We start from the raw sequence: 20289 nt of genomic DNA on the forward strand, positions 1-20289 counted from the left end.
TAGCTATGCAAAATACAATAAGAACCGTTAGTATAAGAACAACTTTATGAGAACGTTGAGGCTTTCAAGATACAAGAAATTTCTATCAAATCGTCAGACTTTGTTGAAATTAATCCATATAAGATACACGCAACCCACAAAAAGTCAAAAAATTTATGTTTTAGTCGGCAGGCAGAAGTCGCTATGTCATACTTTTATTCCAAGACAGGCAGTGTTTTAGGAGGGCTGCTAACGAAACACAGATAAAAAAAGCACCAAGGAATCCCCACAAAAAAATAAATGACCAAACTATCTGTCATTTTCACCCATGTCTCTATTTTCAGAAGGGAACCCATCTTAGAAGTGTTTTCCAAAAAAACTAACGGGATGTGTTTGGATCTAGGGAAAAGAAAATTTCTGGAAAATATTCAATGAAAAATATAATCCCATGGTCCAGTAGGTTTGCAGTTTTCCTTGAAAACAAGGGGAAAAAAATGTATTTGGTGAAAAAAAAAAAAAACTTGGTTATAGTATCATTTTAGAGGTTGATAGGAACAAAGGGAAATGGGCGTGACTTCCAGTTCTTTCTTAAGTAACTAATATTGTGAGCATTTAGCAAGCACATGAGTGGCCTAGGGAGGGCAAAATTTCGGCTAATTAGAAACTAATTACAATTGAAAAAAACTACAGGTATGGTTATTAGAAATTTGGTTTGTGGAGCTGCCTGTGCTTTGAACAATGAGTGAGAAGATTTCAGGGATCAGTGGGGTCTAGAAGAGTCTAAATTTGGTTCTTCTTTGTCATTCCAAGGTTCCACGGTCTCTCTATTTCAGCAAGCATATAGGTTGTTATCTCTCTTCTACTAGACTGTTGAGCTTATTACTCCATTTCTGGTTATTTTGCATGACTCTAATTAGGTAAATTTTGTTTTTTGTTTTTTTTTTTTTTTTGGTTTTTTGTTCTTCGTTATCTTTACGGGTTTCATTTGGGGTTTGCACTTGAGATTTATCGGAATGGATTAGGGCCATTTTTTGGTTTGTTGTTCCACTTTTTCCGGATCAGGTTGGGAATTAGCCAACTCATTTTACCAAGAAATCAGATTTGTTTTATTGTCCACTTCACTTAATTATTTGGTTTCTTTGGCCGCAGAACAAAGTTGAGCAGAATATTCATTGAGGTTTATTGCGCTGATTTTCTTTGTTTTCCCATACTTTTCACATAGGCTCTGTTCACTTGTTTTTCCGGGAAAGGAAAAGAAAAGGTTTCCCGAGAATCTGACATGGCATTAGGAAAAGAAATCCAGGGAAAATGTGTAGGAAAAAGTTTCCTGTGCATGTTCACGTGCGCAGGAACTGTGCAGGAAAAGGTTTCCCGAGAAACTGCTTACCCACCTTTTTCACTAGTTTTCCCGGGAAAGCAAATCCGACCAAAATAGTGGGATTTGGTTTCCCACATTTGTGAGAAAAGAGACATTTCCACATCATTTTTGGCAATTTCCATGTCATTATTTGACATTTTCCACCTAGGCTTGTTACTTTTTGAGGAAAGCAAGTGAACACCAGAATTCTGTCATGTCAAGGTCTTGTCAAGGAAAAAAGAGGCTGTTTTCCAGGGATTTGCTTTCCCGGGAATGCAATTGAACAGAGCCATAGATTATTTTGATTCTGATATTGGGCCTTTTATATCTAACGTCAAGATGAATTGAAGTTATAAATTACCCTGCTAGATTGATAGCCATTTTTGCATCAATGTGATCCACGATTAGCATATTCATGCATTATGTACTGTTAGTTTTTCCTTCTTTCTTTTTTGAATTACAGCCTCTTTGATTTTCTTTTTTTCCCCCTTTACTAAAATAAAGAGGCCGGGCATGGATTCCCCTTATAGACTTAGAAAACTAGGCTGTCCTTTAAATTTATGTGCAAACTTCTAGAATGGATACAATTGTGGAGTTATGAATGTTAGCATTCCATTGACAGTTAAGTGTGTTAGTAAAGGGAATAAACACTCAATGTATTTATAGGGCTTTTCTCACCTGACTCAGTCAATTCTCTATATCCAAAACAAACCGAGCCTTACGCTCTCTCTTCTGCTCTTTTATTTTCTTTAGGCAGCAGTGATCTAGATTTATTGCATTGGTGTTATCTTCAATGTTTATAAGTAGGTGTGCATAGTCTGTCCAGCATTTCTAAGTCTTCTCAATTATAATTCTCAGTCACAGTGCAATGCTTTATTTCCTTGGATTTTGGTATCTTTATTATTGTGCATTTTAAGTGATGTCCTCTTTTCTCAATGTTGGTATCTCGTGTTTTTTCTTTGATTTGATGGATGGCTTTGTACTATCGATTATAGGACAAACCTAATTTGCAGGAATGATATTAGATAAATTGTGATCCTCCCCTTATTCCTGTCATGTTTGCATGGATGCTCAAATTTTTAAGATTGTGATTCCCTTGATATTACTGTCATGTTTGCTTGGATGCTAAAATTTTTAATTTCATGCAGTTCAAATGGTGTAACTTCTATAGGCTTAGGATTATAAATGAAATATTAACATTTTTTTTTTTGGATTGGTAAGCAATGATTTGAACTGTGCCTTTACCAATACGGTCATTGCAATCCAATGAGAGCATGATTCTCTCCTATATATATTTGTACATATGTGTGCATTATATGAAATTGTGTTGAAGGTTGTGCGTTGGTACAACCTTCACATTATATTCTCTCCTACATATTTTCATGGAACTACTAAGGATAGTTGGATTTTTTTTCTTTATTGGTGTCCTTAGACTGTTGAGAACACATCACTTAGGAATTTGATTCTTTTTGGAACCCATAACATGAAGCAAATGAAGCAATGATTAATATTTTCATTGTTGGATCATGTCATGAACCCATAATTCATAACCATATTTAGGGATTTTCATAATCAAATTGATATCGGATGCGTTTTTTTTTTTGGAAAATCTGATGGTGTCCATCTTCTTCCTCTTTTAAACAACAAACATGGGTGAATGTTTATCACGGTACCTAATATGAAGCAATGAATTTGCAATGATATATCCTAATTTGTTCCAGTGAATTGGCAATTATATCTCCTATTTTATTTTTCCTTCTAATCTTTCGCTAAACTTTGCTATTGAAGAGAGGCTGCTTACTGTCCATGTTCTTCCTCTCTATGTTCTTCCTCTTTTCAACAGCAAACATTGGAAGCGGTGAATTTGCATTGACATCTCTTTTTCTTCTTCTTTTTAAATATTTTTAACGATCTTTGTATTAATCTTTTACTTTTTCTTTGTCACCTGTGTGTGCATATATTGAGAAAAAGGGCAAAGAAAATGTAATTGGTCCGTGGGTTTTTAAGTGTTTTAAATCACATAAACAGATAAATGCAGCATGAGATCAAAAGTCCTAGGTGGTTCTCAAGGTCATGAATACAGAAATGCACTGAGTGCCTATATGGCACTGGTTTTGGTCAATCTCTAATTGAACCAAATTACAGAGAGGACAAAAAAGAAAGAGACATCCAGTGTGCATTGTATTTCAGCTAGCATTCCTAATGTTTCTGAAAAGCATTCCTAATGTTTCTGAAAAACCAAAACAGGACAAACTTCTGCTCACAAAAACTAGGCTCGTGTGTTCGGATACTTGGTTTGGTAGCAAATATAAATTCCACAAACATGACTTAAAATATGAGAGGCCTTATTATCAGATTGTTCTTAAGCAAATATGACTTTTTCATAACACAGTGCAGACCATATTTAGTAAATGGTGCAGGCTACAAATTCATAAATTAGGAAAAGAAAGAAACAAGTACTTGGGATTTTCTTTGCCCACCCATAGCCATTGTAGCATCCTAGCAACTCTGGTTAAACTGGGTACCAATGTCAAGCCATGTTGTAAACCACCTTGATGTGTTACTGTACTTTCTTCTCTTTCTTTGTGCGCGGCTTCTGATATATGACTATTTGACCCAGGATGGTACCATTCATAACAATGCCGATTACAGAGCCAAAAATCACTTCAAATTAATCAAGGATGACATCATAGCATATTAGACACATATAGTTGTTTACATTTATATTTCATCTCTTTCCAAGTGCATGTTAACTAGAGTATCATCTATCTAAATTTATCATGTTGAAATTGTAAAATAAAATAAAATTTGGAATAAACCTCGTATATAGAAATTCGGAATAAACCTTGTAACCATTCAAAACAAAAAAAAAACAGCAGTGAAAGCATAGTTAAAAAGTGTAACACAAAGTGAGTAGTCCCATGATCAAAACATGGTAGTGCGTATATCAGTCCCTATATATATATATATATATATATATATATATATATGAGAAAACGGTTCCTACACATATGTGTAGAGAGTTCTCTACACACTAGCTTAAAATACAGTGGGGGCCCACATTGTTTGGGTGATCCAAGCCATCCATTTTAAAGGCCCTCACATAGATAGGGTGTCTACAAAAAATCAGATCCATAGGATCATCCCAACCCTACAATTTGTGGAGGTAAAATGGATGTCTTTAAACCTTCACAAATTAGTCCATTTTTTGCCTCCACAGTTCGAATGGTTAGGATGATCCTATGGATCTGATTTTTTGTGGACACCCTATCTATGTGAGGGCCTTAAAAATGAATGGTTTGGATCACCCAAATAATGTGGCCCTCACTTAGATAGGGTGTCCACAAAAAATCAGCTCCATAGGATCATCCCAACCCTATGATTTGTGTATAAACCTTCACAAATCTGTCCATTTTTTTACTCCACGGTTCAAAGGGTTAGGATGATCCTATGAAGCTGATTATTTGGGCACACCCTATCTATGTGAGGGCCCATGCCTTGGATCACCCAAGCAATGTGGGCCCCCACTGTATTTTTAGCTAGTGTGTAGATAACTTATCTACACTTTTTTTAAAATGGTAAAATAATGAATAAATGACGAGAACCGAGAGAGTCCTCAAAGGAACATACAGAGAAGAAAAAACCAAAGAAAAACACAGACTCAAGGAGGGAGGAAATCAAACCATTCCAAACCCACCCTAGTCACACCATCCCTCACTAGAGAATCTGCATCAGAATTAGCAGATCTCCTTACATGCTTAAAAACAATAGAAGAGTCGTGAGTTAAGTCTTTGATTTCTTCAAAAAAAGACCAAAATCTCAAAGGGGGAGCCACAGAGCCCCTCAGCCATCTCACCACATTTTTAGAATCACCCTCCACTATTGTCTTGCTAAAAAGATTCCTATCCATTTTTTTAATTCCTTGATACGCCACTTTAACCTCCGCCTCAATTGAGTCCCCAACTCCAATAGGGCCAGAAAATGACCATAAGACCGATCCAAGAGCATCCCTACAAAGCCCTTCAATACCAGCCGGTCCTGGATTGCCCAAACTAGACCCATCAAAATTGAACTTAAGTAGGTCCACAGGGGGCGGCTCCCACTGTTCAATGGTTTGAGGACTAAAGTCACTCTCATTGCATATTATTTGCCACCCCTCCCATAAATCAAAGGCCGATACAAATTTAAACAATGAAAGACCTTTTGCCCAAGCAATAGAGAGAGCAATTATTTTTATATATAGCCAATATGGAGCTTTGGTCACTCCATCAAAGACTCTAGCATCTCTCATTCCATATTACCCACCAAAAGCCAAGAACACAAATTCTCCATAACACCTTCCCTTTCTTTTTCCACCACACACTCTCCCAGTAAGACATTAAATCAGGGATTGACCTAGGAAAAATCCAACAAATTCAAAACCGCACAAGAATGTGACTCCACACCTCTCTAACAACCTTGCAATGGATAAAAAGATGATTGATAGACTCACCATCTTCCAAGCATAAGGGACAATGATCTACAAGCGTCATGCCCCTTTTCCAGAGAAAGTCAATCGTTTGAATCCTTCCGCCCATTCAAGAGATCCTGAAATACACAATAAGAGGGAAAAAATGAGACCGAACAGTTAAGATTCATAGTGATCTGGCTAACATAAATTAAATTGAAAGGAGATTTAGTGACACACAGAACAGAGGACAGAGTAACGCCAGACCGTGGAGAAGTAACACCAATACCCAATATGGGAGATGTGGTCCCATCAGCAAGAGTGATAGAATAGGACGCAGAATGAAAAGGCTTAAATGAACTAAGGGAAGAGGAAATACCAGTAATATGGTTGGATGCCCCAGAATCAATGACCCAGGAGCTGAAGGTGGTAAGAAGAGAGGCAGATGAACTACCTGGCTGTGCAAAACACGCAGTAGGCGGTCAACTGCTCAAACGTAGGCATTGAAACTTCTCATACTCAGCCCTGGAGAGGAAGAAGGTATCATCATGTGTCGCTACTGGACTGGAAGTAGAGGATGTAGATGCATCAGGAAGAGAGGCGACAATGATGTGAGCAGAACGCTGGGGACGGAGCTTGGGGTGTAAAGCATAGCACGTATACGCATGATGTCAAGCCACCTGACAATGACTGCAATAAAGACGTCCACGTCCACCAGTACCACGACCGCCTCTAGTATCATGGCCACCACCGCCGCTACGACCCCTGCCACGGCCAAAAGCACCACCGCCGCGGCCATAACGATCACCACTAGCATATGCTGCAAGCACAGACCCATCGATGGGAGCATCAAAAGAAGAACCACACGTGAGACACTATTGTGTCCGAGAATACACCTCTGTAAGGGAGGGAGGGCAGGGAACCAAAGCCAAGAATTTGCTGTCGAACATGTAGGAAGTTTGGTCCCAAAGCATGGAGGAAGTGAAGCACGCGGAGCTGCTCTCGTTGCCTGGCGAGAACAACTAAATACATCCAGTTGCTGACAAAGGGAGACGATTTGACTGTAGAAGGCAGCTAGAGCAGTGTCTCCACGCTCGAGATGGATCCAATCGAAATATGTCGTACAAATGCGAGTGAGGTTATCCACCCCAGAATAAAGGATAGTTGTAAGACCCCAGATGGCTTTGGATGTCGGCAGGCACATCATCGTGCAAGAAATATGAGAGGTCATGTTATGCCAGAGAAGAGTGCAAATTGGGGCATCCTCTTGCTACCATCGAGGATAAGAAGGATCGGTGGATGACGGAGGATCTATGAAGAGAGAGAAAGGGGCTCGCAACCAGTAAAAGGGTGACGAAATAAAAGTGAAGACCACGAAAGAGAATCAAGAAATCACATGACGGGCCCGACCACGAAACTGCAGCCCCGATGGAGAGACATAGCAAAGAGACATAGGATGACCAACCAGAAAGAGGAGACATGCTAGGAGTCAAAGTTGAAGCCGCGGAGATGTAAGGCAAGAGATAGAGTAGAGGATTTAGACAATGAATGTGATGAGAAAGGGGTCTAGAGAGGATTATTGTTTCAAGGATTTGTAAGAGGGGAAAAGAGAATAGGAGTTAGGTTTAGGAAAGGGTAGATTAGGGTTTTAAGGGTAAGAAGGGATATCGAGGGTGTGATAAGGAAGAAGATTAGGGTTGGGGAGGTGGAGAGGGTGGTTGTGGTGGTGGTCTGAGAGAGAGAGAGAGAGAGAGAGAGAGAGAGAGAGAGAGAGAGAGAGTGAGAGAGAGAGAGAGAGAGTGAGTGAGAGAGAGAGAGAGAGGAGGGAGAGGTTTTGTGGGTGTGAGGGGTGATGGCGGGAGACGGCGAGGGCTGGGGCGACAGGCGCTAGTGGGTTGGGAAGGTGAGGCCGCTGGTGGGCGAGGGCGCTAGTGGGTTGGGGAGGTGAGGCGAGGAGTAGGGGCTGGGAAAGAAGAAGAAGAAGAAGGAAAGGGAAAAGAAAAAAAAAGGAGAGGAAGAGAGGAGAGGAGGAGGGGTTCATCCAATAGTGGTCCCTAGGGCACCACAACCCTAGGGCTCTGATACCAGGTTGAGAACTATGAGAAGAGATGAGGATGAGAGAAAGAGAGTGAGTTGGAGATGAGCTCCCCTTCACTTATGTATTTATATAAAATAGGAATAGAGTACAAGTTGTGATAAATGGTGCCCTTAGGCGCACCTACACTTCTAACAGCTAAGATCACTATTATGATAGATAAGTCGGACATCTCCGTTAAATTTGATCCATCAAATTATCGATATGGGAGTTCCATTTTCGTGTCTATGTTGAAAGCAAAGTACTTCAAAGAATGCTTAATGGGACTGCCGTTAGGCCTCCAATATTAGTTATTAATTTCATTCCGATGAGAGTTTTGTTCCCCTCACTCGAATGGAACAGTCCAGTGTTTTGTCCGTTCTAGTGTTCGTTCCGAAAAAGACCCTACGACTACTATTTTTTTTAAATAGCTTCATAGGGCCTTTCTGTCCAGGTGCAGGTAATGTGTTCTGCAGTTGTGAAAATGAGGGGTTTTGATGTATTATTAAGCTTGCCATTCATTTGGATGGTTTAAAAGCTTATAAACCAAATTTGTTACGTTTCATCCAAAATGGACGAAATGTTTCATACTAGTAAGAAATTAGGTAAAAATTACTGGAACTAAATGTCCCGGTCTGGATTTCATTCCGTACCACACAATTCGAACGAAACAAAATATCTAACAACTCATATTTTTTACCGTTTTGCCCATATTGTTGTCTATTAGTTACCATTTCATAGCCCTTGGAAAAGTATAGTCTGTCTTTTTACCTCCTCAAACAAAAAAAAACCTATAAAAACCCCTTCACTTCTTCCACACTACTGTATTCTCAAATCCCTCTTCTCATCTCTATTGTAATTATATTTGATTTATTTGCAAGTTTTTTATGTTTTTTCTACTTCTAAAGCGTGATTTTATATTTCCAAAGGATTCTAATTCTAATTCTACACAAAGGGGAGGCTTGGAAGTGAAAGAGTACTTGTCTTTCTTCAGAATAGTATGTTTGAAAGAGATATCCCGTATACACTATACATGTACATACTATATTTTAGGTTTTATTTGCATTTTTTTGGGCTGCTTCTTCCAATTTTAACTAAATTTAAAGAACAAGAAAGATGAGTTCCGGATCTTCCAGTTGAGCCTCATCTATTGGCTCTGCTCCCTCTAGATCCGATGACCCGGCAAGGTCTAATGGTACAATAGCGTCGGGTCATCAAATAATGGGGCGGACTCACCTCGTCTTTTATTTTTAAATTGGTTGCTTAGAGCTTTTTGGGAATTGTGATAGCCTATGATAGCTGGTTAAATAATAAAAGACAAGGTGAGTTTGACCCATTATGAAAACATGGTGGTGCGAATATCAGTAGCCTATTTATAGTATGTGTATACACATCAATATGCAGATAAATAAATAGAAAAGGCTTTGGAACATGGAGCCATTATTATCCACTCCTCCATCCCACCCCCCACCCTCGTACTACTTTCAGAAGAATGAGTTGAAAATTGAATCTGAGAGGGAGATGTAATGAATATAGTTTGTGGTAGTCCACACAAGAATAAAAGCAGCAACAATAATCGAATCCAACTGGAAATACGCATGTACAACAACTATTATAGAAGTTCATTTATAAAAGTGAAAAGCCACAAGAAAGAGAAAGCAAATAAGTAAAAAATTATTAAATGGTAAACACAAAAACAAGAAAATGCACATATGAAATGACATGAGATTTAAAATATGTAGTAACCAGGCTTGAAAATTATTACTCTCCTCTCAGAATGATATAGAATGTGTGTGATACTGATACCTCTTTCAAACTAGCATTCAGAAAAATGATGGGATGGAAAACAAAACAATAATTTCCAAATACAAACCCAAGGATACTGCTTTTTGGAGCTTTTTCCTGGATGCTAGTAAAAACTCTTACTGCCAAGAAAAGAATTAGAGAAAGTGAGGAGATCCATATCAACAAGGATATCAAAAGCTTACGCATAGTGATGAAAAGAAAGACAACTAAAAAGGCAAAGTAAACTCACCAATAGAACCACCAAAGTTCATAAAACATGTCAAGAAGCTGAGCTCCCCAGTGCTTTTGTTCTGCATAATATAAAGACATTCAGCCATGTGTTAGAAGTTGGTGAGAGACATATTTATTGAACCAGCAGAAAACATATAACAGTAAATACTAACCAGTAAATATGGAAACTCGATATGGCCGAAAAATACAGTATGTATGTCGGTTATTTAATACTAACAGTAAATATGGAAACTCAATATGGCCTCATATATTTAATCAATACTTAAGAAATAAGAAAGAAAACAATGATGTGACACGCTCACACAAGGTACAGCTGATTGTACAAAAAGGATTAAGAAGCACACCCTTGAAGCGAGGTGCCTTCATCACAGTGGGTACCACTCCATCAAGGGCAACTCTACGTTTGACCAAACCCGTTTGAACAGATGCAATTTACAAGTTCACAACTACGATACCTGGATACAGGCCCAATGCATCACGTCCGACACCAATAATCAGACAGAAAACTTCATGGATACTTCTATTCCTCAGACTCAAAATAACTATCATGTTACAAACATATGCCACTCTTTTCAGTTTAACTAGTTAGAGTATTCATTTTGCAGCTAGTGGCCTTTATGTATTGTACATCTCGTTCGTACATATGTAATGTAACCACAAAGTTTTGGTTAATCTGAAAGCACACCCAACGAAATTTTGTCTCTACACTCTTCTTCTTCATTGATTTTAGTGGCATTTATGTCATAAACTGGTAGATTTGGCAACAATGATCATGGAACTAGATCCATGGCATATTGCACATACTCGCATAGGAGGAAATTCATCCAGTAACTCCTTAGGAATCACATTGGAAAAGTCGGACAAGATTCTCTGAACCCTAAGAGGTATCTCCAAAGGCCTCTCCTCCTCAAATGTCATTGAGTTCTATGGCTACTACGGCACATGTCAATCCGTTCTCCTCAGTCTCATTCTCAAACTATTTTTTATTCAACAAATGTACAAGCTTAGGTTCTTTGGAGAATTTCGGAATCTCTTTCACATTCTTCTTGACGTCTTTGACATTCAAGGAATTATGAGGATATGCTTACCATTGTATTGAAAATTGTATGTATTTGCTCGACCATTAAGAAACACATGCCCATCATATATTAAGGCCTTCCAAGCAATATGTTTGCAGCATTCATAGGAACACACTGCACACGATAGAATCCTTTGCAAATACCAATGAAGAAGAAAATCAAACAACTCTAGGTGAGCGGAATAGTATCCGTGTCCACCATGCAGCCTTATGCGGTGGGAAATGGTTCTGGCGTTAGTTTGGGGCAGCATAAAGTACTCTCAGACCACATTCCTACTACTCCCTCCATCGATAATCAACAGGCATAACTTAAACCAGTAGCGAACATTGATATGAAAGATAGTTGTCAAAGACAATCTTCCTTCTCTTCCATTTCTTGTGATGCAAAAATTCACCTAACTACGTTTAGCTATGACACGTCTTCCCCAAATCATATTCTTCATCCGTTTATTTGTCTGACTCATGGTCACGCAAATAATCCTCATGGTGATTTTCCATATTATCCTCAACTCCTATAAGGAGGTTTCCTAGTGGGGCAATTGAAGGTGAGATGTCTCATCTTGGAAAAGTAGGAGCACTTAGTGACGTGGATTGTAGGCGCGTGGGGCATAATAAGTGGCATATTTGCCCGCCTATGAAGCACGGGTACGGGTGCGGGGTGCGGGTACGACACGACACGGGTACGTGATTTGCCAAAAAAACCGGGTGCGGGTACGTTCGGGTAAGCCGAATATAATAATATATTTTAATATTTTATTATATATTTATAAAAATTTTAAAAAAAATTGTAGAGCAATCAAATAACAATAACATCACCAAAATGGAAAATTCTAATATTACTCTTCATTTCATAAGTGATTAAGTTCCATATTTCATAACATGAGGCATCAATACATCATTCATTATAAAAAAAAGTCTGTCACCAGTGTGTTGACCAGTGCCTGACAAGAGGAATAATATTTAGAGACCAAATTATGAGATTTTTTTTACCGTACTTTTGGGATTTAATAATGTTTGGACAAAATAAATTTTATGAATTTTTAAATTTTGAAAAATACCCCACCGTTTGGAAGTTAAGAAAGTTAAAATTTTGACCCGACCCTTTTTCTTTGAATTTTGTACTAGAACTGAAGAGTTGACTTTTTTTCCTTTTAGATTTGGGTGTTGAAACTATTTTTAATAAATCCAAAAGGGGGTATTCCGTTATTTACATGTAAACCATTTAAGTAAATGTAAATCTTAAGTAAATGGACAATGTAAATACCGATTTATTATTTTATTGTCCATTTACTTAAGATTTACATTTACTTAAATGGTTTACATGTAAATACTGAGTACAGGAAAGTAGAAGTACAGGAGAGGAAAGAGAAGCAGCAGGAAGAAGCAGGACGTGTCGGGTACACGTGGTGCGCACCCGACATGCACCCAACCACCAAAACTAGTTTTTTTTTAAAAAAAAAAAATGGGGTACGTAACCCGGACGTACCGGGGGCGTACCCGGACGTACCCGCACCCCATACGTGTCGGGTGCAGGTGCGGGAGCCCGGGGAGAGTACCGGTGCTTCCTAGTTGCCCGCAATTGAAGGTGAGATGTCTCATCTTGGAAAAGTAGAAGCACTTAGTGACGTGGATCGTAGGCGCGTGGGGCATAATAAGTGGCATATTTGCCCATTAAGACTTTTTAGGGATTTATTTTCATATTATTTAGTTTTTAGGATTTTTATTTCCGTGTTATTTAGAGGTAGGAATTTTTTTTATTTCCATGGAATTTTTTTTCAATTGCCTATATATACGCCTCATGTAGTGGACTTTGGTTGCTTTTGGAATAATATTGAATTACAGAATTTTCTCCTCTCCTATTCTTCTCTTTCCCTTCTCCTTTCTTCTTCTTCCTTTCCTCTTTCCCTTTCTTCCCCTCTTCTTCCTATATTCTGCTCTTCTCCTTCCCTGTCTCTTCTCTTCTTCTCCTCTTTCTTCTATTTCTCTTCCCCGCCCTGCATCATATTGGTATGCATCAGATTGTTATCACAGCAAAGATGCCAGAGCCTTCAACAGCAATTGAACCAGTCTTCAATCAGTGTTTTGACACGAGCCTCCTCTGAAGCTAACCCCTGCCAAAGCCCTGGAAATTTTCACCCAAACAGTCCCCATTGTTTCTTGTTTACAGCTCGCATAACAGCACCTAAACCCATAAGTCCATAACCGAACGCCTCAATACCCTGATTACAAGCCACTACCCAAGCCTTCATTCTCAGCCCCATCCACCCTCACGAAAATTCTATTTCTTGCATCCAACAAAAAAAAAAACCTCTCTAACAGCCACCTAAGCTAAGTCCCCAACATCATCAAACGGCCACCATAGCCAATCCAAACCCGACTTCCCTAGAGAGTCGACCACCCTCTTCTTACCTTTCTGCCATAACCCAACCACCATCCACACCCTCTGTAACTTTTCCCATAAACAACAGTCCCAAAACCAAGGTTTTAAATTTCGGTTTCGATACCGGTTTCGGACCCCACCAAAAACGAAATTTCGGCCGAAATCCGGCTAAACAAGAAAAACAGTATTTTATTTGATATAAAATTTCGGTCGAAATTTCTGTAGAATATTAAAATAATTTTTTAAAAAACAGGTTTTTTGCGTGAAATTTCAGGGAAAAACAAAATTTCGACTGAAATTCTGAAATTTCGGCCGAAATAAAATACCATTTTGGGTAAGTGTGATTTCAGTATCGGTCTCCACCGAAATCCAAAATTTCAGATTTCGGTCAAAATTTAAAACCATGCCCTAAACCCAATAAAAAAAAAACCCCATCGAAACCCAAACCCTTCATCTAGTGTTCCCAAACACCCCCCTTATTGTTAGCTCACACCATCTTGAACCCTTTATGCCAGCTATAGCAGCACCAAAACCCATCCAAAACCTGCTGTCTTTTCTCAACCGCCCTCACCGTAAGATTCAGCCATCAACAACCCTTTCAAACACCCTTCCACCAGCCTTCAAACCATCCCAACATCAACATCTTTGCTTTGCCCCAAGACACCCCAAACCCATGCATTCAAGCTCCTTGAATCTCACCCAACTGTCACTAGCCGCTGCAAATCGCCGCCCTTCCCATGGTTGTTTGTCGATCACTGCCCGTTCGGTGTGCGGCGCATCACTCGCCGATCCATGAAAATCTTCCAGTCATTTCTTCTCTTCCGGATTTGTTGTTGTCTCGCGAGGTAGAAGGAAACCAAACTAGAGTTTCTCTCTTTGGGGTATTGAATAAGGCAAGTTGCCTTACTTTACCTACTTACTAGCAGTCATAAGCCAGGTTTAAAATTTCGGTTTCTGTTTCAGACAGAGCCGAAACCGAAATTTCGAACACCGAAATTCGGTTAAAAAAATAAATTTCAAGCTTGTGCCGAAATTTCGGTAATTTCGTCCGAAATTTTGGAATAACGTAATTTTCAGCCGAAATTATGGTTTAATGCAGTTTCGGTTTCAGTCTTGACCGAAAATTTTGAATTTCGATCAGAATTTAAAACAATGGTCATCGGTAACCTTTCTCCTTTCTTTGATAGTCATTAAAGATAGCAACTTACCTTTTTTTACTTTGTAACTACGTTACATGTAAGCAAAAAAACAAAAAAAATGAAAAACACTCAATTTGTCTCTCCATCTCATCTTCTCTCTCTACACTTTCTCTCTCATCCACAAACATCAATATCCAATCGTTTTATGCCAGAGTCGTCAACACGGAAGCTGATCCAAACGGCGAGTAGACCGTTTCCAGCAGCAAACAGCAAGTACATTCTCAAATCGGAGAAAGATCTCGTTCGTTGATCACACTCCGATCACCGATCGGAACCCTCCAATCGTATGATTGACGATCCGCGAGAAGCGTTGCTTTCCTTTCAACATCGGCAACTTATCTAATGGTAATATCGATCAGATCCAGTCCAGAAGATGCGACATTGATCCACCCCACAGTGAATCCACCAGTTGTTCTATATTTCTATGGTTATGATGACTACTACTATCCCTATGAAACTTATAAGGCTACGTGTCTACAATGAATCAAGGCTCTTGATACATACCATAAGTACTATGGTTATGATCATCAAATGACCATTCGTTGAGTCAAGGATACAGTATAAAAAGAAGCCGAGTCAAAATGGAGATACTTCTTGCTAGAGCGTAGTGACTTAGGCAAGCCTCGTTTTAGTTGATGGGAAGATTTCCATGATGAGTTCATGAGGTTCTATGCTCGAAGGGCTTATTATCAGTATCACCATAGGGTAGCTCGCAAGGAGATAGTTTGTCGTGAACGAGCAGCATATAAATAAAGATAAAAATGATGGGAGGTTCATTTGGACAAGATGGCAATAACTGTCCATCAGCTACAGAGGAAATAGCGAGAATTATTGAGGAGTTACATGATAAGCCAGATGCCATAGTTGATAAGACCGATGTTGATGTTGAGCTCAAGCCTACTCCAGAACATGTTGAGTGAGATCCAGTAGTTCCGTCAGAGAGTATAGATATAAAGCCGGATAGTACAAGTGACTAAACAGGCATTGCCAGAGGCTATTATCTTAAAGCCAGACACGCATATTGTTAGTGATCCGACATATGATATTGTTGATGAGGCTAACATCAACGACCATGATAATTCAGAGATTCCCCCAGGACCGACCGCCGAGCATCTAGAGAGCGAGCTTAATACTTCCACAGTTGAGGCAAATATTGTGGCAGAGCCACGTGAGGCTAATTCATCGACAGAATCGAATAAGCACCGTCATTAGTTGGAGGCAAGTGACTTGACCGATGAGCCATTACTTAGACAGCTGGTTGAGAACTTATTGTGGAGAATTGCACTATCTTTGAGCCAATCGATCACATTGCAAGAGTTTGTGCCGACATAGCAGATTCTCGAGTTCAGGTTGACTTCGCTTTGAACAGTGTTGTTGAGGATGATTCCCTTGGATATGATCAGGGATTCATATTGCCAATCATTACCATAATTGTCCGGGAGGAGTATTATGAGGTATTTCCAGCAGACACTTGCGCCATCTTGATTCTTCTGGAATGGGTTCCATGTTACCTGCCGCACTCACGGGCCTCATGGACAGTAGTTGACCTTGATGATCACTATAGAGTCACGGCGATGATTAGAGCATAGATCATCTACATCTTCGATCCTGGCGGAGCCCCATGATGGCAAGGCCGATATGAACTCAACAACGAGTGCTTTTCAGGAAGGGCGGAATGATGTAGATCGTAGGAGCGAGGGGCCAAATAAGTGGCATATTTGCCCATCAAGACTTTCTATGGATTTATTTCCATGTTATTTAATTTTTAGGATTTTTATTTCCATGTTATTTAGAGGAGGGTTTTATTTATTTCCATGGAATTTTATTTCAATTGCCTATATATAGGCCTCATGTAATGGACTTTGGTAGCTTTTGGAATAAGATTGAATTACAAACTTTTCTCCCCTCTAATTTATATTCTTTCTTTTTTTTAATGATTTATAATTTCTATTCTTTTCTTTCCCTTCTTCTTTCTTTTTCTTCCTTTCATCTTTCCCTGTCTTTTTCTTTCTTTTTCTTCAAACTTTTATATACACTCCATTACCATAAAGTTTCCTTGCCTGGAGTTAACCATTTGATCAAAGAGCCTATATTGGAAAAAACCCAGAAGGTCCTTGGTCCTTGGCCGTTGTTTCAACTCATACCATTGGATTATTAGGATTGTTCCGGCTCCCTGGATGTTTTGCTCAACAATGCTCCATCAAATCATTGCATGACCCACCAATTTTATTCTCATGAATCATATTCTCCAGTTATCGGTAATGTCATACCACTCAAAGTAGTTGGCAGTAAGCCAATCAAGGAATACTTGTGAGTCAAGAGTCGCACTGAACTCGAGTACTTCCACATTGTCCTTTTTTTGTGATATCCCATAAATAGTTTGTGGGTTTAATTCTATTTCGCACTAGAATTTCATGCGTCCAATCATTTGTATGGGTATCTACGGTGTTGCTCCAAACATGGGTAGTTCTTTGGGTAAGCCAACGTGTTAGAATTACTTGACTACTATTTTTCCTTACCATGGTTATTCGATTTCTGGTGAGTGGTTGCTTTCAAAGAATTCCAAATTTTGGCCATGGGTTACCCCTCTTGATTAGGATTTATTTCACCTGATCCTTTCAAAAGTTAACCATGTCAATAAGTTTGAATATGAGATCATCCCCATCTTTATAAAACAATCTTCCTCTACATATTTTGTCACTTCGAGTAGCCATTTAAGTCTATGCTATGATATCAAAATAATGCAAAACAAGAATAAAGATATCATCGACTTGTTTTTTCCATGTAAATTCACTCCAATCTAAGTTGATCTAAGATTTAGAAATTCCAAAAATAGAATCAGGTCTAGCCTTTGATCTACCCTTAAATCTCATATCTAAGTTGATCTCAACAATAAGCCGTGAAATCAATCAAATCTAACAGTTGTACCTTGAGATCAAGTCAATCTATTGTCTATTACAAACAAAACGAAGTGAAACAAACATGAATACAAACTGGAAGGTTTCTTCACATTCATTCGTGTCAGTGCATGGATCAATTGTGAAAAAAATAGTTTTGGGGATCTGTAAATACCCAAAATACCCTAAAACAAAATTTGTTTCTTCCTTTTTGGAAGGGGCGTTTTTGTCTTATGGGTAGTTTACTTAATTAGGGCCTCTTGGCGGAAATCCTATAAATACATCTTTTGGGAGTTTAATTAAACCATAAACACATTTTCTACAGCCCTAAAAGAAGCTTTTCGTGTGGAAGGAGAAGAGAACCAAGTTTTGGGATCAGAGAGCGAAGAACAAGGTAAACACTACTTTCTTTATCGATTTATATCTTTAGAAACCCTAAAACAAGGATTTTGTGATCTTAAAAAGATGAAAGCGAAGGTTTGATTTCGTTTACGATGTGCTTTAGGACCGATCTCGGATTCCTTAGGATTCACTTTATTATGAAATCCTTAACGAACCCAAGATCGGTTCGTTTTGGTTTTAGGAAATTTTGTCTTGAAGGGTTTAACCTAAAAGTTTAGATGATATTTTTACAATAATTATGTGTGTCGATTCGGAGCTTGAAATCAGGTTAGGTGGATTCCCTTCGTCGTAAGGAATCCATCGGATCCGACCACGCGTAATTTGGAGTCCAAACGAAGAAGATATGTAATTTTGAAGTTTTGAGGAAATCGGGTAAAATCTGAAATTCTCGCGGAAAAACCCAGCCCCGAGGATCGGACGCCTGATCGAGGGTATTTGGGCACCCGAAGGGGGTTCAGACGTCCGACTCGAGCGTCCGAAGCTTGAGAACCTGAGAATGTAAATTTCCTTCGGAAGTTATCAGAGAAGCCCGTAGTGGCGTCCGAATGAGATGTTCGGACGCCCGAAGACCTTGGTCAGGTGCCCGAACCCGCCAAATTTTGGTGAGTTATGTAAAGGTTTGGGACTTCAGATTATTTGTTTTGGGCCACTTCTTGGGGCCCTTTATTGATGGATATGATCTATGTGAATTGGGTATCGGTCCATTAAGGTGAATTTGAAAAGCGAAGTGTCCGTCATTGGAGGTACGTAATTTCGTACTACTTTAGTGATATGATGTGTGGTCCAATGATATGCCCTATTGATTTGTAACTCTCTAATCTCTTTGAATATAAGAAACTTCTGGTAACCTTACACTTTGATTTGGTTCTTGCATGCTTATTCCTCATTGATTACAAACTATTGAATTTTGTACTCATTGGTAACTTGTGATTTTCGCATTAAATATGTGACCCCTTGGATATAAGAATCTTTTTTATCGTTGTATACCCAACTATTCCGGAAAACCTTGTGGAACTAACCTGAACCACAATCTTTGGAACTTTGTACGTACCTTTGGACTATGTATATGTGGACACCTTTTGTGGAGGCTTAGGTTTATATGTGAACTATAAGGGCCCGCACCAATGGGGGTTATACGTTGGCTTTTGCGTCCCGTTAGTGGGTGCAATTCGCTGACCCTGTCGACGGGTATATGAACTTAGAAACTAGTTTCAAATCGCGGGCAGTCTAGTAAAATAACATGCGTTTTGGGCTAAGCCGATGACCTTTGGGTGGTTTTGTATCTTCTTATTACTCCCAGTAATCTCTTGAGACTTTGTAACTCTTTATTAGGACCTTCTTTGATGTGATACCTTGAAATGTGACTTTGTTAACTTCGTTTCTCAGTTATTGTATTTGTATCAGTCACCTCATGCGTAGCTTTCGCCATCTTTGTTTACCTATTGACCCTCTTTATATAGCATGCTTTTGACCCCACTTTTGTGGTGTGTCATTATGTACTGAGCTTTTCAACTATGGTTTATTATTTTCGGACATTGACCCTCGTGGAACGAACAAGGGAGCGCAGGCGTGACTTTTCGGTTTTCAGCTTTAGTTGATTCTTATAGTTATTAGACAGTGAGTATTGTTTAGGCATTATTGAGACTGTTATTTTATTTCATTATTGATTACTGGGGAGAGTGAGAAAAGGATTAAATATTTGATTATTTGAATCATTTATGCAAGTGTGGACCTTATGGATGCTATGAAATGAATGGTTTTTGTTATCGCTTTGCTAGCCTTGTATGCTTGTAAGGTTTCCTTGCAGGTGTACGGCGTTGTCGTGTTCCTAGGCCTTATGTGTGCAGCTTGTGGGCGTGACAGGATCAATGCCTAGTCAACATATAATAATGAAAGAAAAAAACAAAAAAAAAACTATACCTAAGATAAATCAAAGAAAGAAATTGATAAATTAGCAATTATTTCAAGATTTTTAATCAAACTAAGCTACTAATTTGGAATATAAAAAATGAACTAAGAAAAATTAAAATTATGAAGGAAAAGGGCATGCATCAAAGCGATATGCAGCACGGTACACCTTCCCTGCACAGTACACCTTCCCTTCCCTCATCTTCCTTGGGCCGGAAAAGGAAGTGGTTCATGGACCTCTTGGTTTTGGAAAAGATCCTTTACAGGATGAAGAAGATGGTCTATGATGAAGAGAGGGCTTCTATAAACGACCCGACCCACAAGGAAATTACGAAAGATTTCCTCAGGAGACAGTGGAAACTATTTAAGGAGGCCCAAGATAATGCCTAGGAATTACATCGTCTATCTGGGTCAGTTAATGTAAAGAACACTCATTTGCCTCTGCATAAACATCCTTTCTTCAATATAATTCGGGCCGATAAGAGGATATTGAGGAAGCTTAGATGGGAGGCTAATAAGGCAGTGAGAATT

At 39.0% G+C, this 20289-nt stretch overlaps 1 protein-coding gene across 2 annotated transcripts in view; it reads right to left on the reverse strand.

Moving 5' to 3' along the window:
* Positions 1 to 3378: 3378 nt before the first annotated feature.
* The window catches only part of LOC143858624 (mannose-P-dolichol utilization defect 1 protein homolog 2-like), a 36797-nt gene continuing 19886 nt past the window's right edge, over positions 3379 to 20289 (reverse strand). For both annotated transcript variants that reach the window (XM_077369318.1, XM_077369327.1), the window contains exons 7-9: positions 9893 to 9953; positions 9741 to 9782; positions 3379 to 4000 (exon numbers count right to left, since the gene is read on the reverse strand). In XM_077369318.1, the coding sequence (XP_077225433.1) occupies positions 3897 to 4000; positions 9741 to 9782; positions 9893 to 9953 (207 nt within the window). In that variant the 3' untranslated portion in view covers positions 3379 to 3896. The remainder of the gene's footprint in view (positions 4001 to 9740; positions 9783 to 9892; positions 9954 to 20289) is intronic.

The sequence above is a fragment of the Tasmannia lanceolata genome, unplaced genomic scaffold (genome assembly GCF_043159265.1).
Source record: "Tasmannia lanceolata isolate RefF3 unplaced genomic scaffold, GAP_Taslan_0.1 ptg000003l, whole genome shotgun sequence".
NCBI lineage: Eukaryota > Viridiplantae > Streptophyta > Magnoliopsida > Canellales > Winteraceae > Tasmannia > Tasmannia lanceolata.